Below are 17,205 nucleotides of genomic sequence, written 5' to 3' on the forward strand. Positions count from 1 at the left end.
TATCATGGTATGGTTAGATTTCCCTACAGGCAATAATGTTAAGCGCAAACACACCTTGATTAGCCCTCGAGCTAGTCATATTATTATAATAATAGACACTTGGGTGTCATTGGGACAACCTAAACTCATCCCTATAGACAATGGTCTTGCAAGAGGAGCTAATGGACAAAACATTGAAGTTCCCGGTTACTTTAGATATGCTACTCGAACTTGGATATGTGACTCATATTCAATTGATGAATCCATGCGTCACCTTACAGGCATTGTACAATTGTTATTAATGGTAGGGAGAGACCTTGGAGGAGCTGGAACTTCCAACAATCTTCTTGAAAAGATCCCTAGGATTTTGGTTGAATTGGATCTTTCCAATAAAATCACCACAGCTCAAGAACAGCTTTATCTAACATGAGAACACAATCTCATGACCCTTGAGTTATGGGATTTATTAGGTCAACCCACAGTCACGGCTCATCATCCTGAAAGAATTCCCTTTATACAAGACTTGAACATGCCATGTTTGGGGTACTTTGAACATACAATGTATATTGAAACTAACCCCCTTACTTGCAAGTTTTTTGTGGTTAAGTATGTGTTGGAAGGAGATTTGATCTTGGGGCATAAATGGACTATTACTGCCCAAGCACCACTGTGCTTTGCTAGCGATAGAGTCATGATGGTCAACGACACAAACTTGACAATACCATACTACAAGGAAGAGAATCCAACCTTAATGGATTTCTATGATGCTGAACACAAAGGGTTACAAGCCTCTTCCACCGAAACCCCTCTACACAATGGCCTATCATCTGCCTCAATGAGACAGACTCCGATATAGCATCTATTCCTTCAATCCCATCTTCACCAACAAGTTCCATGCAAAAACCTTGAATCGGACCATTCTTGAAGAAGTCCCCCCTGTGCAACCATCTATCTCTAACAAGGAACCCGAAGGAAAAACCCCAAAGCCTATGCCTCTTCATGGACAAACTTCACCAAAGGAGACAATCGCATGCTCGAAAGCATCATCATCGACAACCACTCCACAAGAGACTCTAGCCTCATCATTGTCAAAAATACCCATGAGTCTCAAACCTACAGCATCAGCACCAACCAATGTGAAGGAGGGCCCAAAGCCCTAAACTTCCACCACCAAAAAGAAAAATCCACCAAGATGACACAAATCAAGGTATCTTAATGGTATCAAAATGTGGGTGGAGAAGAAGCTACTTGTCGCTCAAGGGTACTACGAAGGTGCCAATCAAATTTGGGTGCCTCGACATTCAAAGCTTCTTCCTCAATGCAACACTCAGAGGCCAAGGAAAAAGAAAATTACTCCCAACACCGTCCACAAAAGCCTATGTGAGTTCCTTAGCAAACTCTAACATCTCAACAAGTGTGGGTACCCAAAAGATTACTGCAAGCACAAGGGTACTACCAAGGAAATACCAACGCTTGAATTTCCAAGCGCATCACAAAGTCCCCTAAGCTTGCACAAAGAAGGAAGCCTCAGCACCAAAAGCATCAACCAACCAATTTATAATTTTCATCAAAGATGGGTGATTGTGCATGTGCTTCAACAACAAGGATACTATGATGGTGATCCCATCATATGGTTTCCAAAATCGAACAAAGTGGAGAAAGCCTCACCACTGACTTTAACCCCAACAACTTTACCTAAAGTTCGACAAGAATGGAAACCCAAGCAACACCAAGTAAGTCACTCAACCACTCTCGTCCACCTACACAAGAGCTTGTGTGTTCAGGCAACCCTAATGGTAACCAACCAGCAATCTTACCTACCACCATGACAACATTTGAGCTAAAAATTCAAGAATCAATTCTCACGTCTGCAATGGAGACTTATGAGCGCATCAAAGACAAACTCACAATGCTCTTTTCACCCCTCTGGATGTGAAGTGCAAGTGTAGAAGCTATGTGGCAAACATAAGAACCTATTTTCTCAAAAAGGAGAGTAGCCATAAGAACCTATTGCTTGGAAGGTGGTAACAACAAAAAAACACACACAAACACAAGGGAGTCACACATATGGCCTACCAAACAAGTCCCAAGGATCTTAAATAGCCATTCCATTTTTGTTAAGATTATAGATTACTATTCTTTTGGCTATGTTAATGTAGCAGCTGCTCCATGAATGCATATCTATACTCATGCACTAGAGGACATTTGTGATAAAAAACAGAAGCAGGATGTAACACACACAAGAGAAGCAAACCCTAATCCATAATCATCAACCATAAAGAAGGAGAGAAGCCATAGTCACCATCTCTCTCACACACACAAAGGAGAACACAACATAGTGTTATGTCCACACTACAAAGTAAACCTAATGTAATGTCCACACACACTATGACCAGCTGGACACGCGGTCATTTATGTCTCACACATGTTCCTACCTAATCTGCCAGCACATAGCATAGCTGGCTCACACTGACATCGAGCTTGAATCTCAACAGCCCCTCTCAAGCTCATGATGTACTGCCGATGAAGATGTAGATGAGCTTGGGATATCAACACTCTCAACACTCCCCCTCAAGCTCATCCCATGTACTCCCAACATAGTCCGGAAGTACTCAAACTTCTCCCTGCTAAGTGGCTTCGTGAAGATATCAGCCACCTGCTCATCAGTCTTCACATAGTGAAGATCAACTGTACCATCCAGCACCTTTTCTCTGACAAAGTGATAATGGACCTCTATGTGTTTGGTCCTCGCATGAAATACTGGATTCTTTGCCAACTGCATACTGTTCATGTTGTCACAATGTATGACAACTTTGCCATCAAGAGGCTCACATAAATCTGCCAAGAGACTCTTTAACCATATAGCCTCACAAGTAGCAATGGTTGCACCTCTGTACTCAGCCTCTGTACTGGACAAAGCAACTGTAGGTTGCTTTTTGCTACTCCAACTCACCACAGCACTGCCAAGTGTAAAAGCATATCCACTAGTAGACCTCCTGTCATATGCGCTACCTGCCCAATCAGCATCTGTGTAGCCATGTATGTCCAAGCTTTTACCACTCTCATAGAATAAACCATAATGTGCTGTGGTCTTCACATATCTCATGATGCGTCTCACTGCATCCAAATGTGGTTTCCTGGGGCTCTGCATAAACTGACTCACTAGCCCCACTGCATAACTCAAATCTGGGCGTGTGATAGTCATGTATATGAGACTACCAACCATCTTCCTGTACATAGAAGGATCATCCAATTCCTCGCCATAATCAGCCCGCAATTTCACATTTTGCTCCAATGGTGTACTCATAGGCTTACACCCTGTCATGCCATACTTTGCCAACATATCCAAGGCATATTGGCGCTGTACTAACCAAGTACCTCCATGATCTTTCACCACTTCAATGCCAAGGAAGTATCTCAACTCACCAAGATCTTTCATGTCAAATTGCCCACTCAAGGCTTTCTTGACATGCATCACATCTGCACCATGATCACCTGTAATAATCAAGTCATCCACATAGATGACTAGTAACACAATCCCATGCTGTGTCTTCTTCACATACAGTGAATAATCTGCTGTAGAAGTCTGAAAACCAAGTGAGATAAGATATCTGCTCATCTTATCACTCCAAGCACGAGGTGCTTGCTTCAGACCATATAATGCCTTTTTCAACCTGCATACGTGAGTGGGATATCTAGGGTGTACATACCCTTCTGGCTGTGCCATGTATACTTCCTCTTGTAGATCTCCATTCAGAAATGCATTCTTGACATCCATCTGATGCATTTCCCAGCCATTAGCTGCAGCCATAGCAATGACTGCTCTCACTGTGCCCATCTTAGCCACTGGGCTAAACGTCTCATCATAATCCAATCCATGGGTCTGTGCATATCCCTTTGCTACCAATCTTGCTTTATGTCTTTCAATAGAACCATCAGATTTGCACTTCACTTTGTAGACCCATTTACATCCAATAACATTCTTGTCCTTTGGTAGGGCAACCAAATCCCATGTATTATTATGGACCAATGCGTCCATCTCCACATCCATTGCTTTTTCCCATACATGCTCTCCAACAGCCTCTGTGTAGCATGTAGGTTCCACATGCTTTACCATAGATGTCATATATGCATAGTGCATAGCAAAATCTCTGTATGTCAACCTGTCAACAGGATATTTGACCCTCTGGGATCTCCGCAATGCATGCGGGTCACTCTGTACACCTGTGACTCTAGCATGTGGTGGCACATATCTGTCCTGTCTAGCACCAGGTGTGCGTAATACAGGTATGCCAAGCTCCTCATCCAAACTTTCAGAACTGGATGACTCATATCCTGTGATTCCAATTCCTTCGACTTTCTTTTTGCCTTTATCCATAGCACTACTGCCAGTGCTTACACTCTCATGCCTCAAACGTCCTGACCATGGACGTACACTGCTACTACTCTCAGCTTCGGAGGAAGACCAGACTCCACAACCCTTTGCCTTTCAAAAAACTCTTCATTCAAAACTTCCATACTTGAAAGTTAGTGCGATCAAGCTTCTCGCCAACAATCTGTATCGGACCATCTCCCATTGTTGCAAAAAAATAGAGTAGATGTACCCTTTCGATTACAATGTACGAAGTACCTGTAATGCTCCAAATCTCTCCAAATCACATCAAATTCTTGCAAATTGTGTGCATTAACATCCCACAATGGTTCACCAACAATGTACACTCGATCAAAGTTGAAATCAAATGAAACTCCTTCACAAAAAATTTTCTGGTTTTTTTTCTCGCCAGTAAATTCTCGCCAGTAACCAGTCAAGATTATGCTCTAAATCCTTCAAATCTTGTCCAAATGCAATGATTCAACTTGCATTAGCTTCCCAACATATTGCTCCAACATATCCTAGAAGGGTTTGATCCAATTCTTCAAGGGGAATGATAACCACCAAGTTTTGTAACCTCTGGTTTGAATTTTTCTGCACCTGTCAGGTACCACCTCTCACTAAAATTGCTCTATCTCCTTCAAATCTTCTCCAAATCCAAAACTTTTTGATTCAAAAGTTTAGCAACTCATAGGACTCTACTTGTACCAGAGGAATTTGGCCAATTTGATATAGGCAAAGATTAATGCCTTGATTAAAAATGCTCTGTTTCTGGACAGAATTTCTGCAAACCTGCACACCTCTGATAAATCACTTCAATGAGCTCCAAATACATGAAATGAGCTGCAACCAAGCATCACAAGGCCTTAGCAATGTATTTGCTAAACTCTCCAAGCTTTAAAGCATTCAATTTGGTGTCCAAATGAGTGAATTAGGATGAAATCTTTGAAAACTGTCCAGAATTCTGCATCTTCATGCACCGCCTGCTCCAGAGGGCTGTAGAGAGAGGGGAAATCACAAGCAATGGGTAGAGCGGTCCTCGAAGGTGTTGCATTATTTTTCAATATGTGTAACAGATGCCTTGCTTATTCACATCCAAGATGCAGATACACCGAAAGAAGCATGGGGTATCTTGTGCAGAATGTATGAGACAGACACTGGTGCCAGGAAGATACAACTAAAGCAACAGATTCACAGTGTAACACGAAGGAATCGGAGTATACATGAGTATGTTCAGGAAATCAAGGGTTATGCTGATTCTTTGTCATCAATCCATGCCCCAATGGATGATGATGATTTGGTTGCACTCACGTTGCGTGGTTTAGGCAAAGAATACAAATCTTTTGACACTTCCATCTCAGTAAGGTTGGGAGGAATGCCAGACTTTAATGAGCTTGTGTCATTGCTCATTGTGGAAGAATTGAAGCTTGGCCTTGGTGGTATGAGTGTTACAGGTGGTGCATCCTCGTCAAGCAATGATGAACATGCAAGAAATCAAGCTTTTTACTTATCTAGAGGCTTTCGAGGCAGGGGAAATCACAATTGAATAGATAGGCCTCTTAGCAATGACCTAATCTACCTTGGGTATGAAGGGTTTAGCTCAATTTTGCCTCTAGCTCCTGCAATTGATCCTCCACGGGGGGTATGTTTTCTGTTTTTGTGAAAAACCAGAAATTTTTGCATAAACTCACTTTCACTTGATTTTGCTCAAATCTGTATGCATCAATCTGCTTCAAGATCCTGTATGTTGTTTGTGTCCACTTTGTTAATACATTTGCAAGCCCGAATACATGTGCCTTTGTGTATACATTTGCCAAGAGTATACATTCACTTCAAGCTTTCCATGAAAGCTTAGAGAAAAAACCAGAATTTTTCCTTTGCTTTATGCCCTTCAATCTTCACTTAACTTGCTCTTTGGTACCTGCAATCCGCAGAGGGGGTCTTGCTACACTCACCAATGGTCCTTAGCTCTCAGATCTGATGCCGGTGTGTGCTCCACAGCTTTCTTTTGCTCCACAGCTTCAATGGCTTCCTTCATAGCTTTTTCTTCTTCTTCTCTCTTCTCTCACTCACTCACACAACTCAGCTAATGAGCTCTTGGCTCTGATACCATGATAAAAAACAGAAGCAGGATGTAACACACACAAGAGAAGCAAACCCTAATCCATAATCATCAACCATAAAGAAGGAGAGAAGCCATAGTCACCATCTCTCTCACACACACAAAGGAGAACACAACATAGTGTTATGTCCACACTACAAAGTAAACCTAATGTAATGTCCACACACACTATGACCAGCTGGACACGCGGTCATTTATGTCTCACACATGTTCCTACCTAATCTGCCAGCACATAGCATAGCTGGCTCACACTGACATCGAGCTTGAATCTCAACAATTTGCACCAAAACCTCACCACCATCGACAACTTCCAGGTGCATCTGTGGATGGGGGGGCCATGGTGGGTGAAAGCCTGGTCAATGGTACAACCCATCGCCTAGAATTTTCCTTCAAATTACAAACCCCTCCAAATGACACTACCATCTTCACAAATCAATGATCTCCAATCGTTAGTGAGGAACAAGTGGCTCCTTAAACAAAAAGCAACAGCTTAATAAGAGTCTATTTGACTCATTTCTTGTACTTCATATATATCTACTTCTTTATTAGAGCACTTAAATATACATAAAATCATAAAAATCACATGGGAAGAAGCATGCAGAAATAGGTTCTACACTTAACAACATTTGACAAAATTCCTGCCACACAGGGACATCATCGAAGGCAAATTTCTTCAAATAATGAATGTCACTTCAATGGATTAAATGAGAAACTGAGAATCACCATCTCGTTTTGATGATAATGTCTACATTCCTCCGGATCCTTCCCTCTCTTCTCTCCCATTATTAACATCTCTTAGTATCAGCACTAACATAAATCACATGTAACCTTACTTATGATTGCCAAAAACAAAGTGAGCAACAAACCCCAAAAAAAAATCTCACACAAATATAAAAATGCAATCATTCGCAAAAAACCCCATCGCCCCCTGAATTCCCAATAGACCACTACTCTTTTCATTTACTAACTAGCCATTCTTATTCCTTTCGGAGGAACAAAAGACATTGAACGTCAATCAACATCAAAGCCATCGACAAAGCTTATCCATTCTTCCCACACAAAGGTCTTCAACGCAATCACGATGATGCGATTGCCATCAGAAAGGGGGAAATGTTAACCCATTCCTAGGGTTAACACAAGAACTACCACCATTATCTTACATCAAGGAGTCAAGGTAGATACACCAAAGGGTCATACATTCAAGATATGAAGGAATGGTGTCCGAAGCTACAACTTGGATGGGCGCCCATAATGGTGTGACATAGTTTTTTTGGCGATTCTCACTTCAAGAGCGTGTGGTAGCAAGTTAGGATGAAGTCCTAAGTGATTGGATATATTATGAGAGTAGTCATTGTAATAACATTAGGCCTCTTATGAGCCTAAAGTGCCCGGCCGGCCACAATTTAAGTGAGTGTAAACACTTATGGCCATGTATATGAGTGAATTTCTTTCATAATACAACATACTCTCCCATTGTGAAATTGAGTCTTGATCTTGCTAATCTCTCTCCCTAATACATGCTAGTGTGTGTGTGTGAGTGAAGTGAGGTGAGAGGAGGGATGAGTACCCGTAGTGCAATGTGGTGGTGTGACAACACTCGATGGGAGGCACTGTGGAATTGCTTCTCAAGGAGTTGTAGAGCTTGGAGACCTCAAGGGTTACGAGCTCGGCCATTGGAAAGATCCTCATGATAGTTGCGGTTCACTAGGTAATCTCTTATTAGATGTGTTTCAAGGAGGGTTAGGGTGAGCCATAACACTCATACCCAAAATAGAATTAATTTCAATGGAAGTATTGTGTGAGATTACTTGGTCCCCTAAGGTGTGGCACCTTACGAGGTTACAGCAATTGATTGATTGATCAAAAAAAAGAGTGAGGGGTAGGTTATTGTCGCTCGCGCAAACAAGGAAGAGAGGAATCATGTATTCTTGAGATTTTATTTCATGATATACTATGTAATAGATATTGAAAATTAAACTTCAAATTTAGATAGTTGAAGCAATAAAATGGATGATTTTTATCCATTCTACTCCCAAGTAGTTTTACCTATGACACCTTGAGGGTTAACGAGACTATTCTAGCAATATTATATTCTCTTGATTCCCTAGCTACTAGACCAAAGATCATGGTTCCTCTATGATTCTATTCATGATTGACAACAACTATTATATTTTCATTAAATCTCATTAAATCTAAGAACCATGCCATTATCTCGTTTAATCTCTTTACGGGGTACATGCTGCCACTACTATAATCACTACCTGAATGATTCTACCATGGAGGCCGACGATAGACAATGACTCCCCTCAAAACATGGCCTATAACTTTCATTGTACCGTGCTCTCCAAGGGAGCAACTATCACAGAGGGTGATGATAAACAATGATTATACCATGGAGGCCCATCAAAACATGGCCTATAACTTTCATTGTACCGTGCTCTCTAAGGGAGCAACTACCCCCGAATTGAGAGTCGTTGACTAGAGATTCGGATCTATCAAAGAACCAAAAAAGACTCTTGCCCTTTCCCTCTTTTGCTCGACTCTTTTTTAGTCTCAATGCTGAGTAGTTTCCCCTCTCGGACCCTTCCCACCAATGGAAACCGACAACTTGTTCCACTTCTTAGATCTGGTTATATGGTTGGTTTGTGACCCCCCAGATGGCTTTCAACACCCTTGGGGTGATCTTGTAGTTCCTACGAGACGGGGGCAATGGGATTGGTCTTAATCATTCTAATATTAATAACTACTCATTGATATTTCATGAATAACGATACCATTTCTACCATGATTGCTACCACACAAAATGCTAATATGAGAAGGAAGGTTACAATTTGGATACCTACTACGAAACTGAGTAGGTGTATTAGACTAATCCTACTAGAGGAGGGTTTTGTAAAAAATGTTGCAGAACATTTCCTGAATTTCTCTAGTTCCCCCTCGAATGCTTTGGATTTCCATTCCATTGAAATATGTAATCAAGACTTTCTCTCTCATCTAACATTATCTCGTATATCTCATTCAATGTATCTTGAAACTTATCATCTATATCTAATAATTTTACCTATAATTAGCATCATCATCATCTTTCAAAATGAGATTTTCTAATGTTGGGTTTTTTTGTGGAAGTGCTTTTCATGGGAAATCCAAAACAATCCATAGCATCAAATCAAACTCACCATAGCATTAAATTAAACTTTGAGTTGAAATTCAATTATGAATCAAAAATTTGTGAATTAGTTTATTGGCACTCATATCTTATACTAACCATTCCAAACCTCAAAACGAGAAAATTCACACATCTAGCCAAGCTACACAACTAATAGGACAAAAGGTGTGATGACCAGCAAAAGTAGGAATTTCAAGATTCTTCATGAAAATCTTTCCTTAGAGAGGTATATATATACAAAGGTGTGACATCCTTGGTATCAAATTATCGTAAAAGCAAGAAAAGTCTTGGGGGACTTCACCTAAAAATATGTAAGCGTAGCACATGAATTCATTAGGAGGGGTATATTAATTTTTAAAAAGTTATAGAATTACATATACAAGAGGGGGTTTTTAAACCAATTTTGGAAAAAAAGAAAACGTAAGTTTATGAAAAAAAGGGGTTATTTTATTCACAAAAGTATGTAAGTGTAAGGGGTTTTTTAAATACTCCTTGAACGCATGTGATACATAGGATTCCTTCATAGTGCACCCCTCAAGAGCGGAGTATTCTATTGACTATTTTGAGTGTTCTCCTCTTTTCTAGAATTGGGGTTTAGATAGAAAATATGCGTGGCTATTGCTATTGAAGCTTCTGGTTTGTGGTTTTTCATAAATTATTGTTTTGGGGAAGAATAGACACTAATTGTTGCCAATTCAGTTTCTACCTTGTTTACAAGATCTAAGGACGACTTGCACCTAATTAGACCTTGAATTGGTTTTGGTATCTATCTATCTAAATAGATAGATAGAAAAATAGAATCTACCTTGATGTGGTGAATCGTAATGATGCTTTACATTGATAGGTAGAGATTTCCCACCAATTGACTAATTGAAGACAGTAGAGGGGGGTGGAGATGGTTATATAAGGAAGTGTCACATTGTTAATTACTAAAATCATGCATATAGAATATATCGCATGGTTATATAAGGAAGTGTCACATTGTTAATTACTTAAACTAAAATCTCGCATATAGAATATATCACTATTGTTAATTACTTAAACTAAAATCTTGCATATAGAATATACCACATGGTTATATAAGGAAGTGTCACATTGTTAGTTACTTAAGCTAAAATCTTGCATATAGAATATGCCACATGGTTATATAACGAACTGTCACATTGTTAATTACTTAAAATAAAATCTCGCATATAGAATATATCTTGAACATAGAATATATAACTATTATTTGTTACTTTTTTCTCTACTCGAAATAGGAGGATTTGAAGAAAATGGATGATTCATGTAGATGGCTTGGATGGTTAAGTGCTTGGTTTGGACCCAACGAATTATCATAAATCATGATGTACGAAAAAAAGCAATTGTCATACCTTTTATGCTTAAACTATTTAGTTTATGAGGGGTATAAGCTAGATCGATCTAATGCAGCAAAGTAATAGTAAAAAGCATAAGAAAAGGAATGTGAGCAAATACGCACTCTATATCAAGGGCCGTAGTTGTTTTGGGTCTCCAACATATGTTCTTGGCTGTTAGATCACTATTGTCTTTAATGAGGAGGATATCATTACTAGTTGATCATGGCTAGTTTCTCTCATATAGGGTCACATGCAGATATCACATCTAGTTGTTTTTCCTTTTCTTTCAGTTATTTTTTCCATGGCTCAGTATATTAATGGTTAATTGTATCACTTATGGTCTCATATAACCTTGGGGTAACCTGCTTTTAAAAGAAGAAATGCATTTTTAAAAAAATTAAAAAACTCTCTCGCTCTCTCTACACACACACACGTGCACGTGCACAGTGTGATTCTTGCTAATTGCATGCTAACCTACATAATGATTTGTCCCATATCTTAGCTTCTAATCTTGCTTAATCTTGTCGTAATCTTGCATTAGTGATTCTCCATTTCAATTGGTATCAGAGCTCTTGTGTTTTCATCCATCATTCCATTGATTTTTGTACATTTTTGGTTGAGTAGAGAGGAGGGGGAGATCCCATAAGTACTCTACAACAAGGGGAAAGACTCTGCATCACTTAATGTAGAAATTGTCTTATATGCAAGTGGCTAGTATTCACAATTGGCCGACGATGACTTGAAAATACTCCATGGCACTCTCTTTCTAGCCTAAGCAAGTATATACATGAAGTCATAGACACGTCCCCTTCCTTAGCGTTAATACGCACATAGTAAGGCCGCTTTATGTCACCAATTATAAGCTTTTACTACAAAAGGATAAGATGGTGAAGTGCCTTATAAAAGTCAGGCAGACGAGGCTATGTTAATCATAATGGTTAATAACTACCTCCAAGGAGCTGTAGATAGCCGAAGGAGACCAAGTCTTCATGTGCTTAAAATGCTTTCTTTGGTTGTCTTTCTAGTTGAGCTGTGATGCAATGCCCTTATGCAGGGTGCATCATGGGTGGGGAAACTCCTGTCCACCCTCACCGTTGGATGGTATGCATTGTGCAAAGACAGGGACCCGTAAGACATAACTGATTTTAGACATAAGGTGTATGATGATGTATGTATATGGTGGACACCCAAAAAAAAAAAGAAGGTATGTATATGGGGTAGACACATGGCACCTATAAGCATCTTATGTGGCAGGACAGTTTTGTGCTTTTTCTGGTTGGAGCTTGGATGCTTGGCACTGCTTGATGCTTGCTTGGCTTTGGGTTCTCTGTTGTACAGCCGGCTATGGCGGCCCTGATGAATGAGTGTGTCTGAGGTGTGCAAAAAGGATGAGGTGTGGACTCCGGAGTGCCCACCTAGGCGTGACAACTCGTCCCCTTCCACTTTGCAAATCTCTCTCTCTCTAATTTTTCCCTGGCACCTTCCCTCCCGGCCTCTCTGTATGCCCATCTGCTAAGCCTCCCCATCTCGCATACACAGACCTGGACACACCCCCACCCGCCGCTCCTCCTTCTTACGCCCCATTTCACCTTCGCTTCAGCACCCCCTCTTCACCCAGATCACGCCAACAGGTAATTGCCCCCTAACATCAGCCAAATCAGCTCCCATTTTGTGTAATAATTCGCGTTTTTTTCCTATTACCCTCGTATTATGTATAAGCTCTCCTTCCAATGGCCTCCTCGTGTTGGAAGCGGAGATGGTAGGGAAATTACAGACTCGTCTTTTGTGGAACTCCATGAGATGTGCTGCTGAGGAAATGGGGACCACAATTCAAAATGAGAGAGAGAGAGAGAGAGAGAGAGAGAGAGAGAGAGAGAGGTCTGTCATGCACACCTAACGCAATTGGTCAGGTCTTTATGCTAGGTCTTTGAGTCCATTTGCAGGGAGTCTCCTGAGTTTCATGTCAGACATGGGCACAGGAGAGATGGGGGCTCCAACGAAGACCACCAAAACGTCCACTCCCCAGGTTTGCATAGCTTTGATCTGGTCACCTGATCTGATTTTCATGAAAATCCTTAGATTCTTATTTTCGGGAGCTCTATGGGCAGGAACAGCCTCCGAGTACTGCACCCATGTCATATCCGGAGTGGGCAGCTGCTTTCCAGGTTTGCTCACTTGAAAGAAGCTGATTTTTAACAGGTTTTGGTCTCCCAGACTGAGGATAACATGGTCCTCTATGGCTCTTTTGATGTCAGCAGGCTTATTATGGCTCGGGTACACCACTGCCCCCTCCCGGATACTTTCCTTCAACTGTTGGCTCTGGTCCACAGCCTCACCCATACATGTGGGGTGCTCAGGTGACAAGTGCTCTAAAATTGCACAGCTAGATCAGGCTCTCAGATGATTTTAAGGTGTTAAACTAATTGTAGACATTTTGTTGTGAGCAGCCTTTGATGCCACCTTTTGGAACACCACCTCCGTATGCAGCCATGTATCCTCATGGAGGAATCTATGCCCATCCTTCCATGCCACACGTAAGTGGCATTACTTTCATTATTAGCCGGAGTTGCCACTCAAGTTTCACCCTCTTTTTTCAAAAAATCCTTATGGATGTACTTTCTATGAAGCAGGGTACCCATCCATATAGCCCGTATGCTCTAGCTGCAGGAAATGCCAGTGAAGCCCCAGGCGTATGTATCATATAATTGATCCTTCTTGCTCAGGAGATGTATACATGTAGATCCATTCTTAAATGCCTACCTCCTCCTTTGCAGAATGCCACATCTATATGTGCTGACGGAGAGGGAAAATCGGGGGATGGGAAAGCGAAAAGCTCAATGAAAAGGTCTAAAGGGAGCTTGGGAAGTCTGGGAATGCTTACTGGCAAGGGCAATGAAGCCGGCAAAGGAACTCGAGGGCCTATGAACGGGACTTTCTCACACAGGTTGGACCAGGAAAATAGTACATTCATGTCAGCCCTCCGTATGTTTCAAAGCCCCGCGTTGCTTGTTTCTTGGCTAATGTGGGTGCTTGTTGTAGCCATGATAGCGGGAGTGAAGGCTCAACAGAAGGAAGTGAGGGGAACTCTCAATATGTATGATTTGATCAATCTTTGGCAAGCTGTAAATACATTGAATTCTCATCGGACCATTACAAGGTCGCACATAAACCTTACACTGCTTTGTTGTGCCAGGGCTCAGATGGAGGTCGCAAAGGCAGCCTTGATCAGGTTACATCTGAAGGTATGGTGATCTCAAACTGAAATTGCACTCGCATACTCACTTACATGCCATGTAATACATGCATACATCATGCTCTCGTTGTGAGAGATCTCTTTGCTCTTTTGTGGCTCCAGTTGCAAATTCAACACCCTATGGAAGTGGGCAGGAGGTGAACCATGGAGGTCCTGTACCAGCTCTCCCAATTTCTATAGCCGGCAAGCAGGTTGTGGGTGCAGGGCCGCTTACTAACCTGAACATTGGCATGGATTATTGGAGTGGGGGAGCCCCCGCTGTTTTAGCTAGTAGTCGAGGCAAACGAGGCTCAGCTGCGGCAACCACGACTGCTATCATTCCATCAGGTGTGGGGCCTGGTCGAGATGGGGTTCCTGGTGAACTCTGGCTGCAGGTTCTCTCTCTCTCTCTCTCTCTCTCTCTTTCTCTCTCTCTCTCATGCACAAGCTTTTTGGTCCTCTGAATATGAGCGATATGCGTGACGCTAATCAACAGTCTCCTAGTTCTGAGTGGAGTTGGCAGTCTATATGTCATGGCAGGGAACACTTGTTCGTACATGTGAAGTTGGACATAGTTTTGCTAAAACCCTTGCTTTGTACCCCAGTAACTTCCTTGCACAAGTATTAAATGACACAAGTAGTGTATCTTATTGCAAAATTCGCACAACTAAGGTGTTGGGCTTCATATGTGCCTGCAATTCTTCAAATGGAGCTGTTTGAAAGTGGAGCACGATGTGCCGATTTTGCTACCTTTGGGTGCATGTGTGCACATGCATTTGAAGCCTAAAGAAAGTCCCTTTCTTCCCCACCCCCTTTCCCTTTATTTTTTATGCAGGATGAGAGAGAATTGAAGAGACAAAGAAGAAAGCAGTCCAACAGGGAGTCTGCGCGGAGGTCTAGATTGAGAAAGCAGGTAAAGTTCCATACGGAATTGCTGCTGATTTGATTGTGTCCTGCTCAGCCATAACAGTGAAACATGATGCATAACAGTAGAGCTCCATTGAAGTCCTGAGATAATATGCTCGTGCAGGCTGAGTGTGAAGAGCTTGCAGCAAGAGTGGACACACTTGATAGGGAGAACTCAAGTTTGCGAAGCGAACTAACTCGCATAACTGAGCAATGCAACAAGCTTTCTGCCGACAACAGTTCTTTAATGGTGAGCCACACAAGCTTACATGCTGCAGTGCACCAGTAGGGGAAATGCTGTGTGTGTGTGGATTATTTATGTGTGTGTACGGTGTTGTAGGAGCAATTACAAATTCGCAGAATCCAGCCAGAGCCCACAACCGAAGGGAATGGTACCGGTCATTCGAGAGGGGAAAGACGGGATTTAGAAGGTGGCTTGCAAGTGGACAATGAGCACTTTCGAAGGGATGCCAGAGAAGCCAATGACACATTTGCTGTAGTGAGTGAAGGTGGAAATCTTGTGGTCTCGGTCTCATCGGGTTAGCTTGTGTGATGACCCTGTTGGATGGGGTCTCAAAACTTGAACAAGAGGTCTTCCAGCAATGGAGGCAGATTAACTAAAAAGCAATGCCATAAGCTGCTAGCTTGACCAGCATTGCAGCTACAAATGGCACTTGCTTGCTTGTAAACCAACCATCTCATCTAGACTTGTGCTTTTGAATTGTACTAACAACTAATAGCCTGCCTCATGTCAAACACTGTAATTTAGAAGGCTGGTTAGACTGTGTGTGGTAGTCTGCTCAAGTGCATGGTGTTTTTTTTTTTTTTTTGGCTCCAAAGAGTCAAAAATGGTCACATTAATTCTGGAATGCCTGGCAGAAGGGCCTTGTATATTTGAGATAAATCTAATACAGGCAGTTAATATGTTTATTTTGCATTTTCTTTTTGTGTGTGTGTGTGTGTGTGTGTGAGAGAGAGAGAGAGAATCTAGAACGTAAAAAAAGAAGCTAACCCCGATCTACACGTTAACGTCACCATCGCAAAAATATTCGACAAGAAAAAAAAATTTGCTGCCGACGTGGAAAAGCGAGGGCCAACGTAATTCCCGGGTCCCGCGCCCCCCTTAAAATCTGTGCTGTGGCACGTGGCCCGTCCAGCGCGGACGCTTTTCTAGGGCGATGTTTCACCGTCAGATCTGCTGATGCGGACCCTATCCACGTCGTCAACAGTTGGCACAGATGAGTCAGACTTTCCCAACAGTCCCACGTGCATATGTACAGTTGTTGCCATCCCATTGGCCTCCGCGTCATGCCGCATCGCCTAACGTGTCCCCATGACGTGCCAACCTCTAGCTGACCGGGACCTGTCACACAATACAGCTGGATATTATTACTCAATTGCATTTCATATTGAAGTTTCCTAAAGGTGTCCCCCCCCCCCCTCCCCCCCCCCCCCAAAAAAAAAAGTAAATCAAAGTCAAGGGCCACCTTACCTTACCCCACCCTAACCCTATAAAAATCACTATAAAAGTTAAAAGTCCATTGCAACAAGTGAGTGGCAGACCCACTATGCCACATTTTTTGCCCCATCACTTAGCTCTCTACCGATGAGACACCCCATGAACCTCTCGAGACCTTGTCAACAATTGTTTTTGCACGTAGAATAGCTCCTCCAGTATGCCATGTGGCACCTTCACCAAGGGCTTGTAAGCATCACAACCAGCTCATCAAATGAAGACACCTTATAATATTAACATAGCCCTTCCTCCCCCTTTATGGATTGCATTCAAAACGAGTTTTAGTGTGTCTTCCTTCTCACGAGGATTATAATAAAGCTTACATAATTGTATATTAGTTATGGTCCAACCTTTTATTATACATACTCAAGTTCAGGCAATAGTCCTTTAGCTCGAACAGATTTGACATCAAGATTATAAAAATCATTAAGAAAGACTAGGTTCCAAATTAATGGCATTGACTTGTTTATAAAGCTCTAGAATCCATATAAAATCCTAATGCTATTGTTTCTAGAATATGTGAATTAGGAGCTTTGGGCAATCAAGTCTACCAC

The 17,205-nt window shown here is 41.8% G+C and overlaps 1 protein-coding gene across 7 annotated transcripts; it reads left to right on the plus strand.

Annotated features, from left to right (window-relative positions):
- Window positions 1–12,256: 12,256 nt before the first annotated feature.
- Window positions 12,257–16,073, plus strand: LOC147624479 (bZIP transcription factor 1-A-like). 7 transcript variants are annotated; one of them, XM_086819486.1, is made up of 13 exons: window positions 12,257–12,628; window positions 12,921–13,023; window positions 13,106–13,162; window positions 13,256–13,354; window positions 13,445–13,531; window positions 13,628–13,687; window positions 13,772–13,941; window positions 14,037–14,091; window positions 14,191–14,239; window positions 14,353–14,624; window positions 15,065–15,142; window positions 15,260–15,385; window positions 15,476–16,073. In XM_086819486.1, the coding sequence occupies exons 2-13, from the start codon at window positions 12,958–12,960 to the stop codon at window positions 15,677–15,679; spliced, it is 1,323 nt and encodes a 440-aa protein (XP_086675612.1). In that variant the 5' UTR covers window positions 12,257–12,628; window positions 12,921–12,957; the 3' UTR covers window positions 15,680–16,073. The 7 variants fall into 7 exon arrangements, with proteins under 7 accessions (XP_086675612.1, XP_086675611.1, XP_086675608.1 ...); XM_086819485.1 differs by having other exon boundaries at window positions 12,260–12,628; window positions 13,253–13,354; XM_086819482.1 differs by having other exon boundaries at window positions 12,261–12,628; window positions 12,908–13,023; window positions 13,112–13,162.
- The last annotated feature ends 1,132 nt before the right edge of the window (window positions 16,074–17,205 follow it).

The sequence above is a fragment of the Cibotium barometz genome, chromosome 25 (assembly GCF_041138505.1).
Source record: "Cibotium barometz isolate CiBa-2024 chromosome 25, ASM4113850v1, whole genome shotgun sequence".
NCBI lineage: Eukaryota > Viridiplantae > Streptophyta > Polypodiopsida > Cyatheales > Cibotiaceae > Cibotium > Cibotium barometz.

Excerpts from the sequence above, each read along its gene's own strand:
- LOC147624479 (XM_086819485.1), top strand. The coding sequence starts at position 12,958 with ATGTCAGACATGGGCACAGGAGAGATGGGGGCTCCAACGAAGACCACC. Across the intron at positions 13,355-13,444 it reads CATACATGTGGGGTGCTCAG|CCTTTGATGCCACCTTTTGG; the intron begins GTGACAAGTGCT and ends TGTTGTGAGCAG. Across the intron at positions 13,942-14,036 it reads AACGGGACTTTCTCACACAG|CCATGATAGCGGGAGTGAAG; the intron begins GTTGGACCAGGA and ends TGCTTGTTGTAG.